Source organism: Diorhabda carinulata, chromosome 2 (genome assembly GCF_026250575.1).
Source record: "Diorhabda carinulata isolate Delta chromosome 2, icDioCari1.1, whole genome shotgun sequence".
In the NCBI taxonomy this organism is placed as follows: Eukaryota; Metazoa; Arthropoda; class Insecta; order Coleoptera; family Chrysomelidae; genus Diorhabda; species Diorhabda carinulata.
This window is the reverse complement of record NC_079461.1, coordinates 34,158,775-34,178,501: the sequence shown is the minus strand read 5'-3', so window position 1 is coordinate 34,178,501 and position 19,727 is coordinate 34,158,775. Positions and strand designations below refer to the sequence as shown.

The following is a 19,727-nucleotide window of genomic DNA, read 5'->3' as shown; positions in this document are numbered from 1 at the left end:
TTCTTCAACACACTGGACCTTGCAAGTTGTAATTAAATTAAGCTGTTACATATAAAAGGTTATTAGTTTTTGAACTAAAAATAATCAGGCAATTTAAAAAAGAATTTGCACCAGTGGCGTAAAAATAGGGTAATAAAAATGACAACTAACCTTGACAGCACGCCACTGGTTAAATTTTTCCAAAGTTTGTTTATGTCAGAGCATTTAGGTGAAGAAATTTGAAAAAAACATTTGAAGTTGTTCTTGATTTATAGCAAATTTTTGATTTAAAATTTTGAGCACCCTATATTTCAGTGACTAGGCCCCGTAAGGGTCCTATTCTCTTATCAAAATGAATCATTTATTGAGATGTCTCTGTGGTAGAGCGTTGTAGAATATAGAAACACCCTGTAGAATATTTTGTAATAATATTTAAAATGATCGTACAAAAAAATTGATTATCGAGCAATTAAGTTTTGAAAAAAAAATGTAACAAAAACCATCTTTATAATTGCATTTAATACGCATTATTACAAATGCTTATTTTCTCACGCCTTGTATAATCTGAGTAAGATCTATTAACATCTCTACATAACCTTGTATATACGACGATCCAAATTGATTGTATACTTAAAAATCCTATGGGATTTTTAATCCTTAACTACATCCTTATCCTCAACTACAAGTGGAAATGCCCTAGTCCTACTACCCCAACATCTTTCTAATTAAAGTCTTTGCGCCAGTATTCCAGTGCGTACGCGCATTTAAAACGAACCACCACCACCTCACCTCCGGGAACCCGGGATCGATACAAGGTTAGTTGACAATCGTATATCGTACATAAAAAAACGACGTTTCCGCTTTGTTTAACAATAATGTCTATTGATTGTTAAATGCAACAATGATTAACGGTAAGTCTGCTTCCTAATCTTATTATGTAAGAGAAAGTTAACGCCTTTATAATATAGCTTGTAGTATTTTTGTTTTGAGATCATTATTACATCCGCTGACGTGAATCCGATAACTGATTGGTTTTCACTGACGTCATCGCGTTCCAGTAACACTATGTAGATATTTATATATACGAATATAAACCCACTTATCAATTTATTGATACAATTAACACGGGTTTTTATGTGATTATACGATTTATAGGTTATAATACAAATTTAATGAATGAATTATTTCTTTTTTTTTGTTTTTTATTAGATGTAGGTGGGGCTAGAAGAAGTATTTGAACTTTTGACGTTTATAAAATGATTAATAATGTTTTTAAATGAAAAAATATATTTAGAAGTGTCATTTGATTGCTTTTGTAATTAATTTTGAGACGTTAAGGTTGATGTAACGAGAGGTAAAAGTCAGTGGAGAAAAAAAGTAACAAAGGATTTTGCCGTCACCAGCGGCGTCCCAATATAAATTTTATATTGAAATTCTTATTCTATTTTTGTATTCCACTTTCTTCTCTTCTTCTCACTACGTTCAATTCGCGTCTGTTGGCCTCGTTCCTTATTTTATCTAGCCTCTTCATTATTTTCCAAAGTATTTTCACTTTGGACGTTTTTGTACGTTGTATTATATCTTTTATGTTGAAAAATACCCTGTACAGGAGTGGATATTGTCTAATTTACACTATTGGTCAAATCTATGTAGATTACTAGAGGTTTTCTAAAAAAAATTTGTTCGCTAATAGCTGAAATAGAAGGAAAAAGTAAATAAAACGTAAAAGTAAAACTGAGGCAGGAAACTCAGAAGGATTTTAGCACAAATCGAAGAATAACGACAATTTAGTAGAAAGTAAGTAGAAAAATCAATGGAGAAGGTGGAGAAGACAAACAAGAAATGATGGTTCGATGAAGAAGTGATAGAAGAAACTGGAGAAAATACTCAGAAATCCGAAAGAATACTCGGAATATTGAAGAACACGTATAACTAAAAAAATTTACCAAAAAATATGAGACAGGACAACGAATTACGAAGGAAGACTGTTAACGAATCCAGAAGATAAAAGATGGGCTTAACACTTTAAAGAAATCTTCTAACAGATAGAAAATTTGAAAAACCAGTACAGGAAAGAATAAGAATACAACTGAAATCATTAAATACGGCGGGGAAGATATATAGAAAAAAATATGCAGAATAACACGAAAAACTTTTTTTTTGGATCGATCCACGTCATAAATATTAGTTCTGCAAGCAATCTGATCTTATTTTGATCCAATTTCTTCCAAACTTAACCTTCAAATTTGTGTCCTTCCGTCAGTTACATTTTGGCAATTTTATCCCACGTCCATCTTTTATTCCGTACTAGCCTACTTGCTGATGCTGGTTTGCCGAAGCCTTCAAGATAGTCCCCACTATCCCTAGTTAATTTCAAAGGAATCCAGCTCTAGCTGTCGGCCGTTCGTCGCCGAGCAATTGGAATTTGTTTTCACTAGAAACATGATGATCAGATACAAAAAACATGAGCTGAAAATGTAGGGTCCCCCTTTATCGTTGCGATACTGGGGAGCCCAGTGTTTACCGCTGATCTGTTAATTCCACTCCTTTTAGAAAGTCCAAAATGTGTAGCGTCGGATTTTGGAAGGGTCTAAGAGGGACTGAACCTGCGAGCAGGTGGGGACCTCGCGGGGCCCCGCTCAATTACTAATTTGAGCATTTTCTCTAAAAATTGTTCGGAAATATCACGTTCCAGTTAATTTCGATTCTCCTTAAGTGGGACCCGAATCGATTTTAGCTACACTACTTCTTAATCCGATGCTGAAAATGTCGTTTTCTATTTCATCCGCCCTCAGGTGTAGTACTTTGGATTTCCATAGTATTTCGAGAGAATTTAGATGGAGGTTTCGTCCTCTCTACTAAGTCTAGCATCTTCAAGTTTCTATTGAGACATCAGTGCCCCTATGGAACTCTCTCTCTCTGGTTTATAGCTTTACAGCTTTAATTCATTTGTTGTCTAAGGTTATCCCATTGATTTACCTTCTTTTCCAATGATTTTTCTCCTGGTACGCTTTCCAGTACTAGGTGGAGAGGCGGGATATTTAAAATGAGTCTTTGTAGTAATCAGAACAAGTTTTAGTTAAACCCCATATTAAATTTGCGTTTTGTTTCAGGTTCTAATTAGTGAGTGCCTGGTGACCCGGGCCTTTAAGACTATTTCGTGGGGTGTAATCACTCTCATGCTGAAATTTCGGCTGGTCTCAACGCATTTTCTGAAACAGCCATAGATTGCGATATGTGTCGAGATAGAGATATGAACCCCATGTGTTCCGAGTCATAACTCCATAAACATCGTTAAATTTATAAAAAAATAACTATTGCATATTCATCAATTTCGTTAATCATTTCTATACGTAGGAGGTATAAATTTTTCATAAGTAACCGGATTTATTTGCAGTGGCTCCCTAAGAAGAGGTGAGTTTGATTGTTTCCCAATAATTTTTGCGGTAAACCATCTTATAATGAAGAATCGTGGCATCGATATTTATCTCTAACTAATTTAGTTGCAATTTTACAACTTGAGGTATAATTGGGGATCAAACTGTAGTTTAAACTATGGATTAGTCTCTAGTTTGAACCAAGAATAAACCAAAGTTGCTCTATTTTTGTAGGTTATAGTTGAATCCATTTTTTTTTGTCAGTTATTACCCCCAAATTAAACTATCTGCTACTAATTAAGCTTGAGCCAACTAAAATTCTATTTACCTGCTGATACTACATTGAAATTGAGTAAAATTTGAAAACTTATTCATCCCCATCGTCGAATATATCAAATTTGAAGTTATTTTAGCAAAAACAATTCTTTAATCAAGGTAATATCGTAAAACGTTGAACAGTTTGGAAAAGCTAGGTTAGAATCCAAAGTTTCAAATTAAACTAAAGTTTAAACTACTCCTAGACCGTCAAAAAAAGAAATGTGGGGAGCTATGGAACAAAATGGAATCTCAAAATATGATACAAGGAACGAGAATTTTATATAATGGAAACTCTTCACTCAAATAATATTATAAAACAATTTGAAAAAGTTAGGTTAGGTTCTAAAGTTTAAATTACCCCTATACCACAAGTGACGTTTAAACCTAACCTAACCTAATCAAAGTTTGTCGTTAAACGCCATCTATAAAACGTGGAAAAGTCTATTTCTGTGGTTTAAACTGGCGTTTAAGGTCACGTGATAGCGAATACACTAACAAAAAACATACAACGAAGCAAAGTTAAAACAAGAATGTAAAGACGGACATGTACGGTGTGTTCGTAAGTTGAGTAAAAGGTTTTTCAAACATATGGACCTTGCTCTACATCCGAAAAGATAGAAGGGCCTAGAAACTTACAGAAACTAAAGTTTATATAGTCCGGAGGAAAACCAAATTCGAATGAATTCACAATAAGTCCATAAAACAGTAAAAACTTATCAGGAGGAATCGTAACGGAATTAATCAAATTCGGATCCAAAAACCTCCGACGAATACTACGAAACTTGTTCCAATGAACAAATGCAAGAGAAAATAGAGAAAGAAAAGGCAGAATTCACACCAGAAAGATCTACAATAGATCACATCTACACTTGACATAACACCAGCAACGGTTTCGTAACAACTAGAACTTGATTTGTTTCACACCATCTACTCTGTTGAAAACATGGAATACACGCGAAAATATTGGAAAAAGAAGGGCGAGGGAAAGGGAATTCCAGTCAGAAATGAACACCTATACTCATTAAACTTTGCAGATTACAATTAGTCATAGTATCATAGTGCAGAATGAGGAGGATCTGGGTTGTATGGCGAGGAAGTTACTTAGAGAAAGTACGACATGAAATATACTTTGAGAAAACAGAATATGGATAGAAAAGTAGATAACCTAGAAGTAAATGAAAACCTGTAGATACATTCAAATATCTAGGATTAAAAACAACGGAAAAATAAATAAAAAATAGACTGGAACAGATACGGGGATGCATTAGACAGCACAATGGTTCAAAGTACACGGCGCTGAAAACTAATCAATAAAAGGAATGAAAACAACAAAAACATAGCGGTGGAAAAGGATTAATAATCCGGTCAATTTAGACATTTAGACAAATGTTCCCCATCATTCCCATGTATGGAAAAAATTTTAATCAAAGTCAAATGTCAAAAAAATGAGTTTTTCGCCATTATCAGCAAAACGGTGAGTTTTATCCTAAAAATACCTTAGATGAAAATTGTACATCATAAAATTATTTACAAAAAACGTATTAATACTTTTTTTCCTATAAGCCACTGTTTCTGAGATATAATCATTCAAAAAGTTGTCGTATTTAATAACTTTTCTTACAACATTGAAATGAACCGAGACTTGTTGCGAGTATTTGTAAGAAATTTTTGTTGGCTCGTTGGAACTGTCATAAGTTCATTAAATAACTCTTCAATTGACGCTATCATTATAGTCATTAAATACGACAGTAAATCTGTAAACTTTCACAACTGTTTAAATCGTTATATCTCAGAAACGGTAGCTCGTAGGAAAAAAAGTATGAATACGTTTTTTGTAGATAATTTCATGATCTACAATTTTCATCTGAGGTATTTTCATGATAAAACTTACCGTTTTGCTAATAATCGCGAAAAACTCATTTTTTTTACCTTTGACCTTGAAAAATAAACATTCAAATTTTATTTTCAATTGTATTTTGATGATTAATTTTATTATTATGTAGCTTCACTCTTATTTTTTGGTTTAATTTGACCGGACTATAATTATTCGCACCGAAATTACGGATTGACGAGACTTGACAGAATAACTAATAATGAGATACGTAGACGGATGAACATGACTAAGAGTGCTATTGAATATATCGACGAAAGAATTGCCGACTGGCGTCCCAAAGATACAAGAAAATTTACAAAACAAAAGTTTAATTACATCTTGACACTCAATTTTTCCCATTACCATATAACGACTCACTTCGACGATTATTATCAACAGAATAATTGTCCAAAATGACATTTTAGTGGGAATGTGTGCGCAAATATATTTCCCAACTTATATTCATAAGTACCGGCATTTTCAGACGAACCCTGTACATTTTATCGACTTGACATTGAAATAAATGCCGGTGCACGAATCGATCTTTTATTAATTCCGAAATAAAATAATTAGTTAATAGAGTCACGTCGGTTCAAATTTGTTTATAATTGTGGTCCAAAGAACAGTAATAAAGTGAATTCGTGATAATAGAGTACACAGGATATTTTTAAAGGTACAATTCGATACGAGTATTTTTTATGTTAAGCGAGGTTATGGTTATGTAATATATAATACTCCAATATGGACAGTTCTCGTTCTAAACACTTTATCTATACTGCGCATGCTTGAGGATGCGCAGAACCGAGCTTTTACTTACAGAATCTATCCATTTAAGAGTATTACGTATACGGTAATCTCAAGATTACTTAGTAGGCACTAACTTAGGCAGTGTCCTTGTGACGTTCGTCGATTATACAGGGCAAGGTTACTAGAATAACAGAAGGTTTGTGACAATAACAAGATGCGCAGTAGACAAGTGACGTCACCGGTTCTCCACAACTGTGAGAACGGCAACAACGTTAGCATCTGTCAAAATTGTAAAAGTAACAATAGTTGCTTGCATTAATTAATTAAAAATGGTTTTCCTTCAATAAAACGCAAATGAATGGATGCAAAAATAGTTTTAAAAACAAGAAATTAAATCAAAAAAATGTATCCTACCATCGTTTTCCGAAGGAAAATATTTTATTAAAGAAGTGGATATATATCTGTGAGTTGCGTTCATTTAATAGAGCAATATCCTCATATCTCGAATATAATGTTAGTGAGGTTATGTTTGACATAAAAATATAAACATAATGACGTAGCTGGTGTTCTAGCAGCTGATCTATTATTGTAGTAACCTTGATACAGGGTATAGTCGTTGAGTTACTCGTGTCTTTTATTTATTAGGAATGACTCCGAGCATAAATCGATTTTTTTTCCTAAATTTGCACAACCTTTTTTGATATTCGCGTACAGTTTGAGTGTGTTTGTCAGCTGTTTGTTTACGATACAAAAGTCTCGTCTGGCAATATTGATTAAGTTGCTTTAAATTTTGTGTTTTCAATGAAGTTACGACTAAAAATCATTGAAAATGTTGGAAAAGTGCTTTTCCAAAATCTATCTTATGCCAGTCGTTATTAAATTGCGAGATTTTTGCGCTAATAACTCAAATTTTCACAATCTCTCCGAGAATTGACTTTCCAGGTCTCAAAATATCTATCATTATATATTTTTCTTATATTTTTGTAAGAGTTCTATGCAATAAAGTTATTTTAAATCTCATAAATATTAATAGGCCTATCATTTTATTAACCTCTATCTTGTAGTTGTTAGGCTGAACTTGAATTTATATTTATACTTTTTTTAATGTATAGTAAATCTAAAGTCAATGATAAACTATAAAAAAACAAGGTTGTTCGACGTAATTTCAAAAATTGTCAAGATCAATATACAAACGTTCTCTTTTATTCAGTGAATTATTAGTTTATGTATAAAAATTTAAATTTCTTTAATTTCTTATTTTTCAGACCTTTTGATTTGAAAAAATCTCCTTGATTTTAGGTCTCTTCTGTTTTAAAATTAGTTTTTTTTTAATAATTTTTTGAAAGAAAGATAAAATTTGACGTTTCGACTTTTCTCTAAGTCCAATATTTCGATATCAGTCACAATCATGTCACGCATTTTCGTGTTGAAAGATCCGTGGATTTTCTGCTCCCAAAACTGGTCATTTAAGACTAATAGCGTCACTTAGGCACCTCAAAATGGCTAACTAGTACTCTGTATTGACCTTTTGACTAATTGGAGTGAATTTACGGTGACCCACACCACAATAAACGGCTCCGGTTCATTTTAAAAACTCTATTCTCTAGATTCAGATAAAAAATTAGAAGTTTTGCACAAAAGAATACCTACACGCTGCAAATAGTATCAAATCTGGATAATACGGCGGATGCTCAACTAATTCGAATTCTATCTGAGCTATCCTAATGCAATAAATATTTCCTCATACACCAGCGTATGTCTGCATCATCGATTTGACCAAGGCATTTGATAGGGTCCGCCTCTCCGACATCATATAACGAAAGAAACGCCAGACACCATCGTAAGAGCAGTTCGCAGTTTCAATACGAACAACACGTAAAGGCAGCGTCAGCCCATTTCTATTTAATATTTTAATGGACAGAATTATAGAGGAAATATCATCACTAAATATGGGATACCGAATGGGACAGAATAAAAGCATGGTATGCAGCTATTTTCAGGACGGCCCACAGAGATAACTACACAAATTCTGCTAGGTCGGCCAAGCGATGAAAATGACTATAACCACAGAAAAAACGAAAAGCATAACCTTTGGTAGTTGAGGAATAAATCATCGAAAAAGTCTCACAATTTAAATACCTGGATATGGACCTGTCGAGTTATAACGATCCAGTGGAGGGTCTAAGAAGCCAGATCAACGAAGCGACTGCCATATCGGGCTGCATGAGAAAGGATAGCAAGGTTAGGATCTATAAGACTTGTATCAGAGTATCAAAGAATGCTTCGGGTAGATGAAATAAAAACGCTCAGGACTGTAGTGGGAAAAACAAGAGCAGATCGAATCAGGGAACAATGTGAGGTGCAAGACATCGTAAGATGGGGGAGACAAAGAAAAAGATACTGGTAAACCCACGTGAGAAAATGAAAGAGAATAGACTGCCACTTGAAGGGAAACCAATAGGAAAAAGAGAACCACTTAAGAGATGGACGAACAGCTGACAGTCCACCTTCCAGGAACTGATACAGAGGAACCTGCAAAACTAACAGATTATGTCATCATCTTTAAAATGAATAAGAAGAAGAATAAATATCTGTACCCACATTGACTTTAAATATACTATAACAGTAAACGATTAAATTTTTTTATCATTGATGACCGTTTCAATATAAATGTTGTGACATTGTTAATACGGTAGTACAAGGAAGGTTACCGGAAAATTCCGGTAAATATCAATACGATCGTTTTATTGTTAGTATCGATATTTCTTAGTACGAATTCGGTACGTGTGGTTTCGAAAATATTTTTTTATATAAATAAGCGTACATTTCATTTCAGAACGAATAGGTTAGAATGAAAGGTCCGACTAGAAAGGAAGACGTAGTTACGAAACTACACGACGCGAAGATAGGTAAACAGAAGAGAATTATAAATAACGCTTTTGTAAATAAAACTTCATCGTTACCGACGACGTACGACGAAGCAAAAGCTACTTGTAAGGCAAGAAAGAGAAAAGAAAGACAAGAAAGTATAAGTTCTCTATGCCAGGAGCGTAAAGTGATCAGGTCCAATTCCGAAGAAAGACCTGCTCAGAAGAAACACGTAGAAAACAATAATAATATTAGAAGAGTATCTAGTAGTGAAGATTTCCAATGTCAGAGATCCAATTCTGCAGATAGAATTTATAATGCTTCTTCCAAAAAGGCGTCCGACAAATCTTTAACTTACGAAGATTACGAACACGAAAAAAGAAGGTAAGATTCATAATATTTATCATTAGAGTCGCGGTTTACAAAGAGTTAATCGTGGAATTAATTTGCGTGGATAAAAGACGTGGTTTTTTTTAGAATAGTCTCGATATAGACCAACAGGGAAAACCCGCAGAAATCGTGCAACATAGATAATTCAATTAACACTATCCCCTTTAAAGTTTTCCGACGAGTAAGGCCCCCACTTGTAAACTGCAATTGATTTAGTGTGAATCATATTCATCATCTTGCAAACCAAGACTTGTTTACTGTACTCTACCGTATTGCGAACCTCTACTCGACTAAATATAGTACGAAGTACGTTTTAGTGATTGACACTTGCTAATCAATCAATTACACTGAGACAATACGTGATTAGTTCTGTTATGTGATCGTCATACATTTCATTTCCATTTATATGTCTCTATGAATAAACGAGGTTTACTTTCGTTCCAATAACGACTGTTGTGTCTATCAATTTCGTCCACTATAGTACTCGCTCCTACCAAAGATTATATACTCGATAGATCTGCCACTCTGTATAAAAATTTGAAGACAAAGTTCGATCCTAGCGACATCTCTCAAATTGGTTTTGTACCAAGAAAAAAGATTTCTACAATCAAAGATTTCATCTAAGGTTCATATCCATGCTAATTTCGCGGGAAATTTCAAAATAACTCGAGTAATTTTAAATGCTCGAAGCTATTGTCCCATCGAATTGTGAATGAAACAAAAATATGCAAAATACTTTCATTTTGTCAACATTTCAATTATTGTTGTTTACAAGAAAATATAAATACCTGAAATTAAAATGCTGTTTAAATGAAGTATTTTGTAAAATATTTTGGTTTCATTTACAATTTATGTAACAATCACGTCTGAACATCTAAATTTCACAATTAAATGGTTCATATAAGATTGAAACACAGAATGATTATTAAAATTTTTATTTTGTTTTTGACATTTTATAACTATATCCACAAACAAAAAATTTTCCTTCACACTTTAGCAGGCTTAGGACTGTCAACAGTGAAATGTTGGCATGTTTAAAAAGTGTTTCTGGTTGTACATGGTACATACAATGGTATATAAAAAACTGATTTTATAACCATGGTTAATTAATGATTACCGTTGTCTTTCTTGCAGCTTTCCCTATATTTAATATATGCCATATTCATCACAACATCGTAGTCTTTATATTGTTGATCTTTGCCCTTCAAAATTTTATTAATTATACCTATGTAATGAAAGATCCATATATTAAAACTAATATTTATAAACATATTTACATAATCCTTATGATCTGAACAAAATATTGAGGAAATGTCTGTCAAAACCTCCAAGCGAAATATTTGTTTCTTTATGCCTAACGAATTGATTAACTGAGAAAATCTTTCAAATTTTATCAGAAAAATCACAGAATTTTGCTGAAAGTGCACATAAAACATTTTTTTTTATATTCCCTAGAATATATTAATGAATTTGTCTTAATTAATTCGTTTGACAATATTATATTTTTACACAAGTGGCATTTGAGACTTTTAAATCATTTCTTCGCTACTGAACCTGCCACATCAGGAACGACAAGCTCTAATCCTGTATATTTTGAGTTTCTATGGTTTATAAATTGGGACATCACTTTTAACTAGGATTCATAAGAGGTTTATTGTCACAGTAAATATAAGTACTTACCAGGTAAATGTAGAGTTGGTAGTGAAAGTTATTTTAACCTGTCATTGAAGTTTTGTACAAATTGGTTCAAAATGAATATCACACATTCTATGTGATGATAATACTGTATCTGCAAGCATTAACTTGGGTTTATTCATTTTTTGCAACCAAATTCTGCAAACGTCTTCATTCGTAAGAATGGAATGTCTATAAAAAAGTAAAATAAGGATAAAATCATTCAACAAAATAATTTCCTAAATACAAATTAATGAGGTTAGGAAGAAAAGAGTTATTCTCGTGTAGATATGAACTTGATTTCAATTTAAATATTTTTATTTTGATAACGAGTAGTAAATATTACTTACTCACCTTATCAGTTGCTTATTCGTGCATCCTGGTACACAGCAGGCCTTTACTCGTCTACTCATATTGAGTAAGTAAACACGACAGCATAATTCGCAACAATTAATAACTTTTAAATGCATAAAAATGCAAATAGCTAATAAACAAACAATATCAAACACCTTTGCAAGAATGACGTTGTTCATTCAATAATCTTGGTTATTTCTCGATGCATGATTGCAACTTAGTTTCAGAATCCAGATTGACAAACATTCAAAAATAAAACACCAAAAAAAAAGTTCGAAGTCCATACGCTCGTGCAACTTTGCAAGGAATTCGTTTTATTTCGTTTTACTTCGAGTCCTTTACTCGTGCGCAAAAACTGAAAGCTGACGAATACGAAGATCAATTTCTATCTATCTACAATTCCTCGATGTATTGCGCACGTCATAACCTAATTGTAAACGCTAGCATGAACTCGCTATGTTGGTAGTCTGATAATGAATTAGTTCTCTGTTTCGCTGACACTCAATTTCACGCGCCAAAGTAATAATTAATTGACATATTTGACATGTGTTCGTTTCGGAAACCACTTATTGTACGAGGTTTATCCGTAAAATAAAATTTCCAACGAGCAGGGAACGCTAGTGATGCTGTTAAAACAAGAGTTTTTGTAACTTGTTAATCTGGTTTATCCCGATCAAAATACGGTGTAAATGCCATCAATCCTGAATATCTGGAAGAAATGTCGTTGCAATTTTATCTATCTACTAGCTCAATGTATTTACATCTTTCGTCGTGTAATTGGTAGTTAGCACGCTGGCCTTGACACATGAAAGTTGCGCTGAAGTGATTGCTTACTCTTATGTATAAATTTTTAGTTTTTGTTTTTTTTTGTAGATCTAATGAAAGATTTGCCAGACCTTTGACTTTAAAGGGAAAAAAGCACCCCACGAAACGACTAAAAGTGAAATGCTTTCCAAGAACAAAGTACAAACCTGAAATATTACCCGAAACGAAAGATCATAATAAAAAATCGAATTATCCACAACAAGAACAAGATAATTCCTCGGGTTTCCTCCAATTGCACATAGACGAAAGAGAAAGATCTCCTAGTCCAACTCAAGAATTAGTTTCGCCGGTAGTCGATTGGTCGACTTTACACGAACAAGTCGATTGTTCGGAACCTTTGTTATCGCAAACGTCTCGAGACAGAACCGAAACGACGGAAATAATGCCCGTGGTTGCTTCGAATCGATTATTGTCTTCCCCGAGGAACTCGATTATCGCTACGCACAGGATCTACTTAGACCCCGACGTTCCTAAAGTCACCAGTAACATAGAAAACAAACCGCAGAATCCTTTAGACGAAAGATTATACAAAATCGCCAAACAGATTAACGGCATCAAGAAGAAAATAAAGAAATACGAGAATGAGTTCGAAACGAAACACGGTTATAGGCCGTCACACGCGGAAAAAATGACAGACAAGAATATTAAGAAGTTGTATACGGATTTGAGTTCGTTAAAACGAGACCAAAAACAATTAGCGGACATTTCGAATGGTAGTACTTTGTTACCTGTAGAAGACAGAACGAAACAACTCAGTGTGGTTAATTTGCAAGCAACCATCAATGAAATGGAGAAGGTAAGTGTTGTGTTCTATACAATGGCGGATTTGGTATATATTTGACATTATTAATCATATTATTATCTATCTATGTGAAACTTGCAAGTACTTTCTACAAACGAAATCCAATATTTAAATCATCCGACTTTCTGAAGATGTAACCTTAAATTCTCGCCAGGAGATTCTTCCTCAGGAATATAAAAACTAGTACACAGATGGGGTGAACAATTAGTATCAACCCTTTCGTTGCTATTGACGCCAAATACAAGGTGTACCAGAAAAACTTACTTATTCGAAAAAACTTCCGAGCGGTGGGTTAGGGGGTAAGATGAACTTGTCAGGTATCAATATTTTGCCACACTAGCAACTTTTTAGAGGAATTCAAAACGAAAAATGTTTAGTGTACTTAACCTCCTGGGGTACCCGCATGTATCTGGGGTTCCATCACCATCTATTCAACTATTTCTTACCCCGTGAATTGGAACTCCCGCGAGAGGGGTTATCTCAACCCTATTGACGACACAGGACAAGATAATCCAAGTCTTCCAGTATAAAAAGACTGTTCTTTAGTTTTTAAAAACGAACTTCAAAATTCTCATAAGTTAATTCGGTGTTTCGTTTTGTATACAGTATTTTTGACATACCCTCGTAAAAACAAGTCTAATAGCATCAGATCGGGAGATCGTGTTGGACATTATATCGATCCTCGCCTCCCTATTCACCGATTTGAAGGATTTGGTTCAGATACCGCAAGATATTCATTTGGTTGTCCATCTTGTTGAAACCACGACTTCTGGGTTTGCGGGATTTGTACAAAAAGTTTACTAAAATGACCTGAGCACGATTGTTGATAAACGACAGTAAAAATTTAACTACGTCAATCAAGAATATTTGCAATTTGTACAACAGAGTAATTTAAAATGACGTAGATTCGTATCGTTTTCGTATGTACATGATAACATACGGTAGGAAGTCACGAATACGACTCGATAACAAAATTATAAACATCAGTCTACAATAGTTAAAAAGTGAAAGTGATATTTAAGCGGAGAAAAAATTCTAAAATCAAAATAATAAACTGGTACTTTTTATATCTCAATATATAACAAGTGTTAGAAATACAAAAACAATAGTGAAAACATACGAGGACCGCATACAAATAAATTAGCAGAAGCGAAGATGTTTAAAGGAAACGTTGATGAATAAAAAGATATTAATAGAGATGATTCAAGGAAAAAGTTGAAGTAATATTAAAAGCTATTTTGAAAGAAGTGAAAAGATTTATTCCACGTGGATATCTTTTTTGGTTCCCATTCCATATTATATCTTTTTCCTCGAGTATACTACCAATAACTTTATCCCATGTTGCTCCAAGTCTTCTTTGTTTATTTCTACTTAGTTTCGAGTCCCATACTCTCTTCACTGGTCTCGAATATTCCATTCCTTCCAACCTAAACTGTGTTTGCTCAATGAATTCCTCGAGTATGAAATCTCTTCCGCGTCTAACATACTTCATCCCTGCAGCTTGCAATGCATTTTTTATCTATTAGTGACAGTCCATGCTTCACGGTCGTAACTCAATGTTGCTCTAAGTCTTCTTTGTTTATTTCTACTTAGTTTCGAGTCCCATACTCTCTTCACTGGTCTCGAATATTCCATTCCTTCCAACCTAAACTGTGTTTGCTCAATGAATTCCTCGAGTATGAAATCTCTTCCGCGTCTAACATACTTCATCCCTGCAGCTTGCAATGCATTTTTTATCTATTAGTGACAGTCCATGCTTCACGGTCGTAACTCAATGTTGCTCTAAGTCTTCTTTGTTTATTTCTACTTAGTTTCGAGTCCCATACTCTCTTCACTGGTCTCGAATATTCCATTCCTTCCAACCTAAACTGTGTTTGCTCAATGAATTCCTCGAGTATGAAATCTCTTCCGCGTCTAACATACTTCATCCCTGCAGCTTGCAATGCATTTTTTATCTATTAGTGACAGTCCATGCTTCACGGTCGTAACTCAATGTTGCTCTAAGTCTTCTTTGTTTATTTCTACTTAGTTTCGAGTCCCATACTCTTTTCACTGGTCTCGAATATTCCATTCCTTCCAACCTAAACTGTGTTTGCTCAATGAATTCCTTGAGTATGACATCTCTTCCACATCTAACATACTTCATCCCTGCAGCTTGCAATGCATTTTTTATCTATTAGTGACAGTCCATGCTTCACGGTCGTAACTCAATGTTGCTCTAAGTCTTCTTTGTTTATTTCTACTTAGTTTCGAGTCCCATACTCTTTTCACTGGTCTCGAATATTCCATTCCTTCCAACCTAAACTGTGTTTGCTCAATGAATTCCTTGAGTATGAAATCTCTTCCGCGTCTAACATACTTCATCCCTGCAGCTTGCAATGCATTTTTTATCTATTAGTGACAGTCCATGCTTCACGGTCGTAACTCAATGTTGATCTATAAATTTTGTTTCAAAGATTTAGTTTAATCTTTCTTGAACCTTCTTTATTATTGATTCAGCAGCTTTATACTAAAATATCAATTTCAATTCTCTTGGTAATCTACAACTGTTCTAATTCTACATTAATTGGTTATTGTTTGAGTGCTATAGTGTGTTCTACATTGATTCTCAAAACAAACTGCTTCAGTGTACTCTTCCAGATCTCAAAGTTTTTTTGTAGATCTTGGAGGTTTACATCTAGAAGGACCGTACTTTGGTACTTGGTCTTTGTCAAAAGCTTTCTTCATACCAATAAATGCAAATAATGCATCTGCGGCGGCGGACAGCTTTATCTAATTCTTTGATGTATATAATACATGAGCCTGTACATTTTTGTCTTTGGGAAATAAGTATCAATCAAAGAATTTTCTATTTTTGGTCTCAATTTTTTTGTATTTTGGTATTTTTGTTGTATTACAAGCTATGTTGCATACTTTTGTAAATAAGTCAACATAGTTTTTAACATTTCAGCTGTAACTTCTTCCGTTATCCTTTTTCCGTTTTCATGGTTGTCGTCTTGTATGTATATTTCGTCGCGTTTAATTGTTTTCTAAAACAATTTCTAGTTTCCTTTCCTGTCATTTTTCAATTTATTACCGAAATCTATATTTCATTGCCATAATAAAATGTTTCCAATTAATATTTATTTTCAGAAATTAACATCGAAACGAGAAGCTGCAAATCGGAGCTGTAATCTGGAAGAAATGTCTTCGGAGCAGTTGGTGGAAGAAAAAGTTGCCGTCCAAAAGGCTTTACTATTTCTAGAATCGATTCATGGACGACCAAATACAAAAGCTGACCGTGATGTAGTTCGACCTTTCTACGATAGATATCGCACGCTAAAGAGAATGATATCAAAGTTAACATCGGTAAGTGTTTCATAATTACAAATAAAAATTATAGTTTAGGCATAAAATATTCAACCATAAATTTTTGTTGTGTGAACCATTACTGACAAGTAACAAGTGACAAGTGACAAGTAACAAGTAACAAGTAACAAGTAACAAGTGACAAGTAACAAGTAACAAGTGACAATCAACAATCGACGAAAATCAGTTTTTCGCAAATATCTTTTTCGTTTCCTCACCACCTACGAGGTGGAATGCAGGGCGAGTTTTTCTACATGGATTCCCTCGTAGACATAATCCATGATATTCAATTCAAGTTTTCTTATTCAAGAATAAATAATTTTTTATTGGAATTCAGTAAAATACAAAAAAACGTGAACTTTAGAATATAATTTTTTTTATTCATTGTCGATATCTTCATTTTCTCGATCAGTAATAGTTGCTGACAAAACATCGAATGGACTCATCAACATCTTGATCATTTCCATCATTTGTTTACTATGCATTTAAGCAAGACTGGCCACGGCAACGTCCACAAACTTTTGAACACCTCAATCAAATTTTTTTGCATCCACAACCATTTCTTACAATTACAATTACGGTAGATCATCAGGGGCTGGTGGTTAAAGTCGTTATTGGCTGTATTACATTATTTTTTAACTCTCAATCCCGATGTTCTGGATCAATTTCTCTTCCTAGCCAAGCTGGTGGACCGGTTCTCCATCAAAATAACCGACGATAGGAATAACGCAAAAAAATTTAAAAGAATCACAAACCGAGAAGAATCGTTTTTTCTTGCAAGCTCACTTTTCAATTTCTTCTAGCCAAAAATCCCAAATCTTCGCTTTTCCTCATTGAGAAAACTTAGAAAACACAACCTCACGCAACCACCACAACCCTGGCCCTGCAGAGGAGGTATTCCTTTATCAGGACCCGCTCCAACAAACCATCCTCCTATAAAAATTTTCCTTGTCCTACCAAATTCTATTCAACGAATCTTCTCCTCAGCCAGTTTTGTACTTGATAGTATTGTCGATTATTATCTATTGAAGGCAATTGATGTCCACTGTCACTTCATGTGGTTTGATATTTTCTGATGTCTATTGACGTCAATAGAGGTCGAATCACATAAATTCTTAAATATTCAGATGAATTGACGTCTACTTTTGTCAGATATTGTCGAATAACATCTATTGAAGCTCATTCGGGTGAATTGGCGTCTACTTTTGTCAGATATTGTCGAATAACATCTATTGAAGCTTATTCAGGTGAATTGGCGTCTACTTTCGTCAGATATTGTCGAATAACATCTATTGAAGCTCATTCAGGTGAACTGGCGTCTACTTTTGTCAGATATTGTCGAATAACATCTATTGAAGCTCATTCAGGTGAATTGGCGTCTACTTTTGTCAGATATTGTCGAATCACATAAATTCTTAAATATTCAGATGAATTGGCGTCTACTTTTGTCAGATATCGTCGAATAACATCTATTGAAGCTTATCGAACCTTCGAACTTATGAAAATCTTTACATTAAGGAATGATTTCCATGTCATGAAAACTAGCATGGGAGCTGACATAAAGAGGACTCGTCCAAACCAGTTTGGTAATTTTTTGCAAAAACTATATGTAGTTCTATAATTTTTGTTACAGAACAACATTGGCGGTAACGAGTTAGCGACAATCCACGAAAACGAAACTATGAACTTCGTCACTCCAACATCTTCGTCTCAATCGAACGACACCGAATCGGAAAAAACCGTTTTACCTTCGACGAGCACCGACAGCGATACCGATAGCTCGGCGAAAGATAATATTCACTCTATGTCCAAAGAAGAACTGATCGAACAACTTCGGATAACGACGGAGGAAAGGAAAGAATTGAAGAGGAAGATAAAGGAATTTGAATTGAATGTGCAACTGACGACTGGAAAGATGATCCAAAAGGAAGATAAAGCTCCTATGGAGAATTTTTATGTATCATACAAGAAGATTAAAGCGAAGTCGAGACTTTTGGAAGCTCTTGTTGGAAAAATGAGCTAAATATTACTAGAAACTCAGAAATTTTTCATATTTTTTATTCTGCTTTATGTATTTTGATTTAATTTTATATGTATGTACCTATGTGGCGTATACAAATAAAATATACATTTTAATGAGTTTTTTTTTATTGTATCCAGTTATTTTCACAGGCATTCTTTCATGTGCCTTGTCCGGTATTCCTGACGTTGAAGATTACCAAGCGAAAAAATTTACCAGCCCTTCTTATACCTCGAATATTTCTGTTGCTTTCTCCCTCGCTAGCGCCCTTCTATCTTACCCTTGAGTATGAGCTGCAGTCGTCGCACAAAATATACCCACCAAACTCAACTTTGTTATTACTGTCAATTGTCAATATGTCATTTCTCCTCATCAAATTCCTTGTGCTTGATACCTCCAAAATTCATATTTTAGGCGACGTCATTTGAAAGTTGTTCGTTCTGTATTCATTTACATACCGAAAGTTGCGTTTCGAGTGTTCCATGTACTGAAAGTGACTGCAAAACACTTTCGGGACGCTCTGGAGTGACTCTAGCCACTTCAAGTTGACAGTTGACAGTTTCATTTCGATAATTTTGTATAACCTTTAATTTTTAATTCTTTGAAATTATTTGTTTTATCCGAAGATTAGTCTAAATTAATGAATAACAATGAACGATGATGAAAAAGAAAACATCGGCGATGAAGAGTTATATTGTTTAATAAATAATTTATTATTATTATTTATTTTCTTTCCTTAACTAAAATCGTATTCGAAAGAGCATTTCCCAGGCTTTATTGATGAGTTTTAAGCAAATTGAGTCGAATTTTTGCATCAATTCCTAACCATGAAACTTGGTACTAAGTTGGAATCTTTGGAGCCATTGGCGATATTTATACTGAATACACTGTTTAGACCAACACTCACAATTACACTGTCTGACGTGCGTTTCGATAACCAAGTTAAAGACTGAAGGTAAACTGTAATTTTGGTAAACGAAACGCACGTCAGACAGTGTAATCTCGAGTGTTGGTGTAGTTGTAGTGTAAACAAAACAAACAAAGACGGTTTTATTGGCCTGAAAAGTGATGGCGACCGTTTTTTGTCTTGTTTTCATTTCCCAGGCTATTTTTGCATCAATTCTTAACCATAAAACTTGGTACTAAGTTGGA

General features: G+C 34.1%; 1 protein-coding gene and 1 long non-coding RNA gene across 2 annotated transcripts; one reads left to right on the top strand and one right to left on the bottom strand.

The window, feature by feature from the left end:
* The first annotated feature begins 761 nt into the window (after positions 1-761).
* LOC130903953 (protein FAM13A) lies at positions 762-18,702 on the top strand. The gene is made up of 6 exons (XM_057816414.1): positions 762-890; positions 3,093-3,393; positions 9,131-9,546; positions 12,454-13,201; positions 16,340-16,555; positions 18,189-18,702. The coding sequence occupies exons 3-6, from the start codon at positions 9,146-9,148 to the stop codon at positions 18,576-18,578; spliced, it is 1,755 nt and encodes a 584-aa protein (XP_057672397.1). The 5' UTR covers positions 762-890; positions 3,093-3,393; positions 9,131-9,145; the 3' UTR covers positions 18,579-18,702.
* Positions 10,472-12,458, bottom strand: LOC130903954 (uncharacterized). Its single transcript, XR_009060795.1, has 2 exons — positions 11,581-12,458; positions 10,472-11,418 (listed from the first exon to the last, which is right to left on the bottom strand). It is a non-coding gene; the product is annotated as an uncharacterized LOC130903954 (long non-coding RNA).
* Positions 18,703-19,727: the final 1,025 nt, after the last annotated feature.

Coding starts and splice junctions, on each gene's coding strand:
- LOC130903953 (XM_057816414.1), top strand. CDS start 9,146: ATGAAAGGTCCGACTAGAAAGGAAGACGTAGTTACGAAACTACACGAC. Junction 13,202..16,339: donor CCATCAATGAAATGGAGAAG/GTAAGTGTTGTG, acceptor ATTTATTTTCAG/AAATTAACATCGAAACGAGA. Junction 16,556..18,188: donor TGATATCAAAGTTAACATCG/GTAAGTGTTTCA, acceptor TTTTTGTTACAG/AACAACATTGGCGGTAACGA.